At 37.0% G+C, this 11,155-nt stretch overlaps 1 protein-coding gene across 2 annotated transcripts in view; it reads left to right on the top strand.

The window, feature by feature from the left end:
- The window catches only part of dmrt1 (doublesex and mab-3 related transcription factor 1), a 41,129-nt gene that overhangs the window by 16,686 nt on the left and 13,288 nt on the right, over positions 1-11,155 (top strand). Inside the window, exons 4-5 of one of the 2 annotated variants that reach the window (XM_032515012.1) lie at positions 1,523-1,680; positions 7,187-7,379. In XM_032515012.1, the coding sequence (XP_032370903.1) occupies positions 1,523-1,680; positions 7,187-7,379 (351 nt within the window). The remainder of the gene's footprint in view (positions 1-1,522; positions 1,681-7,186; positions 7,380-11,155) is intronic. The other variant, XM_032515013.1, reaches the window with a different exon arrangement.

Below are 11,155 nucleotides of genomic sequence, written 5' to 3'. Positions count from 1 at the left end.
AACTCAGAGTTTTCACTAAACCTGCTTTCTGAAACGGACCCTAGGACAGGTGAGTCATTGTGTCTAAAAAACAGCTCTGGGAAGTATGTAAAAATAATTTGGTGACATTAACATTTGTATATTCAGCATGGAAAACACAGCTGAAGTGGTAAACAGATTTAGAAAGAAGACACACTAGTTTTCACAGAAATCTTACTGTTGAAGGCTAAAATGAAGGGATTGATGGTTGTGTGCAACGTTAACTGACAAAAGACCTAGTTTTTAGAAGTAAATGTACTATTTCAGAATATACAGTATATTTTGTATATTATATGTGAACCACCATTGTAAAGTATTAATTGTAGCTATTTAAAGCAGCATAAGCGCAAAGGATTGCCAGTGTTTATACTAGTGTGGATTTTTTTGACTTGAGTGAATTTGTTGTATATGTTGAAATGCATGTTAATAGATTGTGGACTGATACATTTGGTCCTTTTCCTTTGTCCTTGAAAATCCCAGTGAACTTGAATTTGGTGAGTTATATTTGTACCTAGAAATCACTTTTAAATATAAAGTTTCTGTTTCATGGTCAGAAAGGCTGAATTAAATGCACAATAAAACATTAAAAAGTCAGCAGGACAAAAATTCTTTACATACACCCAATAAGAGGCATATTCGTGGGAAAATAAGTGAAAATCAAAGTTGATTTTGGTGGCAGCATCATAAAAGGGCATCCTTGATGTCTTTCTTGGCGGCGGTGTGGAGGCAAACACAGATATCGTGTTCCTGTTGGACTGATAGCAAATTTTAGGAGGTGGCAAGTGACTGTGGTCAAGGCTGCTCATGTCTTCTGCTTTGTGTTCATGTTAGAATGGGTCTCTGGCTTGGCAACAGAGAGGAAAATACTGAGCTGGAAAAAGGAGTCAAGCACTCACTGATGACAAGAATTAGAACAGGGACAACAAATGTCATTATCTTTGGATTCAGTGGTGCACAGAGTCTTCATTGTGTACGAACAAAGGGTCAAGGTCTGAGAAGAATGTGGCCTTGTTGATAAGGAAAGAACAACGGATGATGATGATGATGATGTTGATGACGGTCATATTAAACCTGATAGGGCAACCCACATTCCTGCACTGTGATGGTGTGTTGTGTTTGGTCTGCTAATTTGACGTCAGAAACACCTGCCACCTGCAGATGGTGCCGTTGATCACAATTTGAGCTACGGGTGACTTGACACATCTTGTAAAGATCAAGTGTTCTTTTCCTAATAAATACTTGATTAAAATATGTAGTCCAAGCCTACATCTGTTTCGGTTAAATGGATCATCATCAGCAAATACTAGTACAAGAGCTTGAGCTTGAGAGTTGGATGCATAATTCAAAAAACAGGGTTAGTTTTACAAAAAAATATTTCTTGTAGATAAATGCAATCCCCAGATCCATATTTCAAATGTGATAACGATCTGAATATACTTTGGCCTTTGAAAAGATCTTTCTCTTATTTGTTGTCTTTCCTCCATGTGCGGGCGTGTCTGCCTAGGGAGTCGCTCAGCATTGTCCCCTAGCCCGTCAGCTGGTGCCCGGGTTCATTCTGAGGGATCGGCAGACCTGCTGCTGGAAACTTCCTACTACAACTTCTACCAGCCTTCCCGCTACCCCACCTATTACGGCAACCTCTACAACTACCAGCAATACCAGGTAATTAGCAATTACCAGTCTGCTGTTTATCAGACACAGTCAAACTCAATTTGAATCCTTTTTTAAGGGCTCATACTAGGTATTTTACATACTGGTCCTGCTGGTTGGTTGGGTACCTGTGATGTCAGTTCAACTTGCCTCAAGGGAGGGTTTTTGTGCCATCGTTTTAAACCAACTGTGGGCGAGCACAGCAGGGGAAATTTGTACGTGTGCATGTCTGTGTGCCTTAAGTTACGCACTATAGCGTTAACTACAATTCATAATTGTATTTATATTGTCCTCATACCTTAAACTCAACATGTAACTACAGCATAACTGTTTTTTGTTTAACCTGCTTAGAATATTTAAAATCGTTCCATTTAATTTCAAGAGAAAATTCAGTATAACTTTATTGTTGTCATGGTGGAAAAACCTCTAAAGCAGACCTTTATGTGACAATAAATATCTTCTCAAATCAGTACACAGAACTGCATTTAAATGAAAAATAATTTACAAAAATATTATTGACCATTTACCTGAAAACTTCAGATGTACAGAAAGCAAATACAGAAATTCTGCAACTTTCCCATTCTGTTTTTTCAAAGCTCATAATTTTATTTGGTCGAGATTTAATAGAAGACAGAAAACAACTAAGTTGAACCCAAACCCATCTACTATTGCAACCCAGCACTGGAAAATACAAACATACTAAAACACTTGTGCAATATAAAGTATTGTAATTAAAAGGCAGAATTTTTGTAAAATCTGTCCTGTCTAAGAGATGGTACTGCACAACACAAGTCATATTGAAGATATAGAAAAACACAGTGCCAAAAACCTCTCTGCTCTTTGTTGAAAGTGACGGACTGGTGTTGTGTGTGTGTGTTTGTTAGAGGGGGAACTTTACATCCAAGCTACTTCATGCCACAGAAACAGACGATACGCTTCTTAGTTAGGAATCACCTCAGCATGAACAAAACGTACTTTCTATTACCTCATTAGTAAAATGAAACTCGCCAATCAGCATGCTCAACTGAAAGGGATGGAAGTGGCACCGAAGTAACACCAAAACCATTTTTCTCTCAAATAATCATTAGAAATGAGAGTAAATACCTTTGGATATGCATACACTTTGAAAGTAGAGGTTCACTGATTGTTTTTCTGTCAAGTTGGAGAAGCAGGCTTGTTAGTGGAAGATACCCTTTCATAAATCTGGATTAAACATCTTGCTGTCATCTGCCTCATCAATGACTGCCAAGGCACTCTCCTCCATACTTTACACGATTGTTGTAAATAAATCAAACTAGTACCTTAAAAAGTAGTTTGTTCTGATTGGTTTAAAGATGTCTGTAAACATGATCAGGACACCTCAAACGTTGTTCCAATCAACAGTTTGTAACGGTTACCTCTCACCATTGAAACAAACCTAGCCATAAGCCAAAGAGACATCAAAAGAACTTCTAAAATTAAAAATGTATTAAAATGATTGGCGCCCAAGGTACCTAGTGGTCTGAAACCCATTACATAATGACAATATGACTGGTTTGATTACAACTAGGTGCCTTTATTGCATTCTCTCGCCTATCAAATGAAGGCAGAGAACACAGCTAGGGTTGCAAGTAACAATTATTATCAATTAATCTGTTATATTGTATTCATTTATAAATCATTTAGCCATCACAAGTTACCAGATTTAAAAATATTTATTTAAATATACAAATGAAACAATCGAAAATCAACTACATAAATCAGCACATTTGAGAAGCTGGAGCCAGCAAATATTTAGCATATTGCTAAATATTTTCTTGTCAAATGAATTAACAGACTAATCGTTTCAGCAATGATAAAAAGGCATCCTGGTATATAAAATAACAGAATCTTACAGAATATAAAAATAAAGCAAATTGTATTTATAAAAGTGGGAGAAAACATCACTTGATATGTCAACTGATATGTTACTGATGCACGTGTAGGCAACCTTTAAGGACATTAGATGTTAATTCTCTTTGTGTCTGGAATTGATTTATATAAACATTTTATTTCTTTGTTTTCCTTAGAGATGGATGAGAGTGTCTGTTTTAATGTTGACACTTATGGTATAAGGTAGAACACATTGGGGAGATAGTACCCAACCTTCTGACCAACACATCTTGGTCCCTCATTCCCCCATCTGTATATTCACACTGATTTATGCTTAAATGTATCTCTATTGTGTCAAATGAGATGAGCTTGTGCATGAAGCAAATTAGATCCATAACTCTCCAGTGATCTCAGATGAGGTGGTTTGTTTTCTATGAAGAACATTTATCCACCCCTACTCTCTCCTATCCACCCCCTCTTCGTTTCCCCAATAGCAACATCTAGTTTTGGGGTCACTGCCTCCGCTAACCTGGCAGCGCACAGCAGAGCCTGAATTGCAAAGGTTAATGGTATTGTCTGTCGGCAGAGGAACAAGCCGCTATGCCTCAGCGCTCAAAGGAGAAAGTGAGCACATTAATGCTAATCAGTTAGCACGCTTTAGCATAATTTGGCCATCCTACTTTGTGATTTATGATATTTTTTGTGAAGTTGTCAGGTTGAGAGGGGTACGTGCAACGTTTATTCAAATTCAGGGACTACTTTTTTTGTATTTGCATGAAGAGCTGGTTGTTTGAAGATGAGTTTCAATTGTGCCAAAAAATAACACAGTTGCACAATTTCTAACTGTAAAGCGATAGAATATTTCTTTAGAAATAAAAGGAGATGTTTGTTATGACTTGAATTTGAATAATTATAATTTATACCATTAAAAAAAAGATTTTTATAAGATCTCTTTATCAATATTTCTTGTGTCTCCCCTTTCTCCTTTACCTGTCCTAAACCTCCACAATTTAATGGGTTACACTTTAATCTTTCCATCCCTAACTGAAGTGATTATCCTTGAGTTACTTAATTTTGATTTGTCTCCATATTTGCTGTTAAAACGCTTATCTCTGTGGTCTTTCTGCACTATCCAGAGGGCTGACGTTTTTCATTGACTTTCTGTTAATTTCTGAAGCTCTTTTCGCTGTCATAACAACATAATAATGATAATAATAATCTAGTGAAGGTGTACTATACACCTTTTTTAGAATGATTTAATTGAAACAAATTTTATTATTTAAATGGCAATTTTTGCCTACAACATGTTTTAGTTGTTTTGCATTTGTTTCAAATGCTGTGCTTGACACACTGCGATCATTTTATAATTAAGTTTTTGTACCAGGTACTTGACATTTTACAATTACAGTAGATTGTTTGCAGAAGAGTTAGGTAAGTAGTTGTTTTTCCTCTGCCAACCTCTTTGAAACTGTTTTTGTAAATGTCATTAAAATAAACTTTTAATCATCAAGCTAATTGTAACAATGGTGAATTCTTCCCACAAGGAAACACCGTGGTCTTTATCAGTGTTAGGCCATCTACCTCCTCCTCCTCCTCTTCTCTCCTGTGCACTCAGTGGTGCTTGGCTGTCATGCAGGTGTATGATGATAATATAAGGGTGGTGTAGAGCTTCCAGACAGGAGATGGTGCCAGATAAGGAGACAGGCCCTCTCAGGGAGGTTCAGAAGCCCCCCCAGGAGTCAGCAAGTTAGCCTGTGAGTTTGGAGGAAGGAGTACACATATATTGTGCTTATTATAACTTATTCAATAATGTTCCTGTAGGGCACATTTACAAAGTATTCTTACATTTAATTACATTACTGGCATTAATGAGTTGTTAATAATGACTTTCAGTCCACAACAAACAACTTAAACTCTATCCATTCACCTCTGCCAAAATTGGAAATTGACATTTGTTTACCTATTGCTTAGTGCCATGAAAATGCATTTAGAAACCTGACCTGGGGATGTAATTTGTCATCATGTCTAAGTTATCATGAGGTCATCTAGGATTCTGATTCTATGATGTGCAGAACGCCTCTTTGAATGTAGTTCAGTGGAGAAACTAAAAAACAAAATCCTATAGATGTGGTATGCTGTCAGATACACTGTTTCTGCCTTTACCACGTACTCTTTGTACACAAAATGTATGGTTGAATTTGGATATGATGGTCATAGTTCAGTATGATTTTAGTACAGTGGGAGAAACGTAAGAATTTCCTTTATTTTCGAAAAACACTAAACAGTGGCTCACAGGCCATTCATGATAAAAATGAAGGCAATCAATCAATTGTATAAGGTCAAGAGTTAATCTAAAGGCAAACAGAAGGCAATATGTCAACAAAATTGCGTACACAAACCAACATTATTGTGGAGCAATGAAAGGATTTCATGTGTAAATAGTATTGTAGCATATTTGAAGTGCTGAACACTCCCGGGAAACTGTTTTTTGCTTAAGCCTTTGGCCGCTTGAACACGGAAGAGAAAGTGGTAGTAATGGACTCACTTTAGAGACATTTTCACACATAATGTTACCAGACATAGTTGATGTTGCTATAATTCACTGAAAACAAAACATTACCCACACAAATCATAGACAGTATGAGAGAGTAAAACCTTTTATATAAGCACGACAAAACAAAACTTGCCTTTTTGTGAGCAACTTTTACCAAGCCAGTTATTTTTGGTGCTGTGTCCTGCAAACTGTAAACTTAGTGCACCTTTAAGACTCCAGTCCAATCTCTGTTGTATTTTTCACAGCCTAATACAAGAGATGAGTGTAGCTTAAATAACAGTTTATAAAGCTGTCGGAGAACTGATGGTGTGGACAATACGGATGACATATTACAGGCTGACAGAAATCAAATTCCATAAAAGTGAAATTGAAAACCCTCTGTGAGGCGGCCTTGCTGCTGAGTAGACAGCTTGTTTTAAAGTTTTCAGAGGATTGGAGAAAGCCAGCACTGCGTGTTGCAGCTCATTTTTAGAGCAAGACATGGACGTGTGAATTCAAACACTACTTATTTTCTGTCATATATTATTTTATCCTATATTTCTTCCTGGCAGATTAGGTTGTTAAAGTGTTGCCTGTAAATATCTGATGGCTGATTTGGAGGATTGTACAGTCAAGCATTATGTGAAGGGGGTCACAGAATAAAAGTGTTTAAATTGTATTGTACAGTTTCAAACCCTAACCATAACCCTATTTTAGAGCTAAAACAGTCAATTGACCAAAAATGGATTGGCATCTAAGTAATTTTTAAAGTTTCCCAAATGCAAGTATTTGCTGCTTTTCTATGTTATATGTATTATTATATTAAATATTTTTTGGGTTGTGGACTGTTTGTCAGACAAAACAAGACATTTGAAGATGTCACGGTGATGACGTTTTAAATGCTTAACAATTAATTGGTTGACTAAAAATTGAGAAAATAATTGTTAATTGCAGCTCTATTCAAGTCTTAAAGTACCCAAACATAGAATTACCAAAACCCAACAAGGAGTTTTGGTGGATTTAGCAAGGTCTCCAGAAATGTGGTGAGCATGATGTTGTCTATGAAATACAGCACATTAAGGGAATTATTTCTCCTTTGTGTGTAATAATAGTTTTTTGTGGTTTTGTGTGAAGCAGATGCCCCATGGTGATGGCCGTGTGTCTAGCCACAACATGTCTTCTCAGTACCGCATGCATTCCTACTACCCGGCAGCCACCTACTTGAGTCAGAGCCTGGGTTCCACCACCTGTGTGCCACCCCTCTTCAGCATTGATGACAACAACAACAACAACAACAACAACAACTGCTCTGAGACCTTGGCAGCCTGTAAGTTATTCCCAAACACGCGCGCCCCCACACACACACACACATACCTTTGTGGGGACCCATCATTGACATAATGCATTCCCTATCCCTTTTTGTTAAATTTATTTATTTATCCAGGTAAGTATTGCAATGATGACCTGTCACATTCACACTCTTATACATTGATACCTGTATGTGCCCAGTTCAACCCCAGTCTGATCTGCTGGCCACTGAGCAGTTCCGGTTAAGGGCCTTGCTCAAGGGTACCTCAGTGGTGGTAATGAGGAAGGGACAAGCACTGCTCTTTCTGCTCTTTCCCCACCCAGACTTTTATACTGTCGGTCTGGGGATTGAACCAGCAACCTTACGGTCACAAGCTCGCTTCTTTAACTTTTAGGCTACCACTGCCCTTAACCATCACAATTAAATGCCTAACCTTAGCCCTTACCCTCACTCTAACCATAACCTAATTCTAACCCTAATCCTTAAAGCAAGTCTTAACCCTCAAACAGCCCTATACATTTGTGGTGTCCAGCATTTTGGCCCCAGAGAGCTGTCAGGTAGTCACAAGTATGTCGTATTTCCGGTTCTTGGATCCCATGAATATAATTAAACAAGAACACACACACACACACACACACACACACACACACACACACACACACCCACCACACACACACACAGTTTTCAGGCCCCATAAAGTCTTACCCAGACTTTATCAACGGTGTGGTTATGTAGATTCAAGGGAGGATTGCCCTCAAGTCAAGAGTGCCATAAAATGTATAAGATAAAATTAGTCTAAAGTGAATTTTTTTTTAAACTTTTAATATCTTTTTACTATACTTTTCTTTTTTTTTTTTACTGTACTTCAAATGCAGAACTGTGTATGTGCAGAAGGTCTGACTCAAGTTAAAGTCATGTGTTGTATTACCTTTCAAACTGAGAATTAAGGAAGGAAGAAAAGCTACAAAGTTAGACAAAGTTTGTGTCTTATGTTATCTTTTCTTTTTAAATGATGACAGAAAGTTTGTTAAACGTATGCTCAGCTCTTGGCATAAATGGAATTAACAAACAAACATATTTTAACCATAAATTGCAGCATCACAGAAAAAGTAATCAATTTTAAAACAACCACAAAACTGTCAAAGACCTGACAGTGCAGCTCTGTTTCTTTTCATCGCATTTAAAGATGAAGTAGATCTGATCTCTGATCTCTGACAATGCAGCAGTAGATTTCTAGGCCTGTAATCTCAGCTGAGCATGGCTTCCGGAATCTTCTGCCTTACCCAGTAGCTTTAAATATGTGTAAATCAGAAGCATAATGCTTCTATTTGTGCTAAGTATTTGTGGAACTTTGCAAGGAATGCATGTAAGTGTATAATGAGATAATCCAGCATAGTGTAGTGTGAGAGAAAGGAAAATACTGGGCTGATTGGCATACCTGTTTAAACTAAACATGACTGGGATTTGAAATCATGAATGTGTTTTTCTTTGTGCAACATTTTTGTTTTAGTGCACTTCAGGTTAAAGGATGAATACATTTTAAAATGCAATTTAGTGAGACATTTTCTCTCCATCTTTGGTGCAGTCACCTGGGCTGTTTCAAAGTTGTTTTCCGAGCACAGAGTGCAAATGGTGGCATTCTGTTTCACAAATGATTGTCACTCACAAATTGCAGATACACTTGTAGTAGTAGTTTGTTGTTAAAGAGGGGTATATTATAGGCTTGCAAGTACTGCTTGGCATTGCGTGGCTTTGTCTGTTGGTTTATTTTAAATCAATGACAATTAACATTAAGACCAATGCAGGCTACATCTACAAAAAGTCAAGACAAGAAGTTACTGCTTACATTACCTATTCTGTTCTCACTGTTTACTCAATGTAAAGGAACCAATTTTAAGTTTAACTTTTTACCTTTTGGACAGTCTGGGGTTGTTAAATTGATTTTATTTCACGGATCTATTTATGAAAGATGACATTTTGAGAATCCAGTTCATGCATCTGTATTTACCTTTTGGAGGTGTAATGTTTAAAAGACATTTTAGGAGTACTGTACTCCATTCCACAATTGTCTTAGTCCCGCTTTGCAAGTCCTTCATCCACAGCGCTGTGAAGGAGGGTCTGGCACTAGTCCACACAGCATTCCGTGATGAAAGAAAAACCTGCTCTGGTTTATTGAAATTTTTTTAAAACAATCACAATCATCTTGGGCGGCACTAAGCACCAAGGAGAGCCACAGTGCCTCAGCAAAATAGCCTCAGGAAGGAACTTGTTTTGGTGGAATGTGTGCGTTCAAAAGTGGTTTTAGTTGTGCAACAGATAATTGTTGTTGTCCTCTGATTGTCTAATTTACAAAGTATATATGCATATTCAAATTAAATGCTGTTGATGAATATATTAGCTCCAAGCAAGTCACTAAACAATTTTTTGAGTTGCCCCTTAGATGCACCTGTCACACATCCGGTGTGCAGAGATATTTTTTACATGGAGCCCTAATTGTGCAAAACTTACAGTATATAGCCCATGGTAAAATCAATCTGTTTCTACTTGATTTACCAACTCTGTCTGGTGTTACTCTGGTTTGGCATGAATGGGTTGTGATTGACAGAGGGCAATCCTGTTAGTTACAACATGCTTCCTTTTGTTTGGAATTGAATGGGAGTAAAACATGTCTAAAGGTTTAATAAAACTAATTATTATCATTAATGAGGTATACAAACAATAAATCAAAAGCACATTCAAAAACGGCAGTTTGAATAGTGATCTTACCACGCAGCACCCCAGCACAAAGTATTATCTGTGTAGCCATCTGCGTGGGACTAGAACAAAAAGATCATTTATTTTCAGGAATTAAAAGATGAATTTGATTTTTTCAAATAAAAGGGGTTTTGTATATTATCACTCATTTAGAAAGGACACATAGGAAGAGCGTCATTAGCACAATATCAACATCCTTCTTATAGTGAAATAGACTGCTGTAAACACCAGCATCCCTAAGCTAAAGACCCCCACATCTCCCCTTGTACCTGTATTTGTTTATTACTTTCACCTGTTCGTTTCCTGTGAGGGTCCCACATCAGCCTCCTGTCGTGATTCTCCATGCTTCATTACAAGATAACAACACTCACAGCGGGTGGTCCCACATTTGGTGTCGACTCACACTCCTAACACCAGAGAAACAAACTGCTTAAATCAGTGGGGTTTTTTTACAACAATTCTGACATTCCTTAAAAAACAAGCAATATATACTTGCAACACACACAGGTTGTAATTTTTTTCTGTATTTTTTAATTAAACAGTGATTTTCTCTTTTTAACCAAATATACATCCTTTTTTAATATGCTGAAAAATCCAAGCTGATTATATATGACAGGACAGGGATGAAGAGTATTTCGAGCATCTGAAACAAACCGAGTGTCAGTTATATATATTCTTGACAGGTCAAAAATATTAGACCAAAATTCATCTCACATTGTACACTCACAGAAGGTACTTCTTGATTTTGCACCTATTACAAAATTGAGACACAGAGAGAAAAAATGTTTAACATGATGTATGTGTTATCTTTGAACTAGAGCTGGGCAATATATTGACATTATATCGATATCGTGATATGAGACTAGATATAGTCTTAGATTTTGGATATGGTAATATGGCATGAGTGTTGCCTTTTCCTGGTTTTAAAGGCTAAATTACAGTAAAGTGATGTCAATTTTTGAACTTACCAGACTGTTGTAATTGTTCTATTATTTGCTTTTACCCACTTAGTCATTATATCCACATTATTGATGATTATT

The sequence above is a fragment of the Etheostoma spectabile genome, chromosome 5 (assembly GCF_008692095.1).
Source record: "Etheostoma spectabile isolate EspeVRDwgs_2016 chromosome 5, UIUC_Espe_1.0, whole genome shotgun sequence".
NCBI classification, from domain to species: Eukaryota; Metazoa; Chordata; class Actinopteri; order Perciformes; family Percidae; genus Etheostoma; species Etheostoma spectabile.
This window is presented reverse-complemented; position numbering and strand designations above follow the sequence as displayed.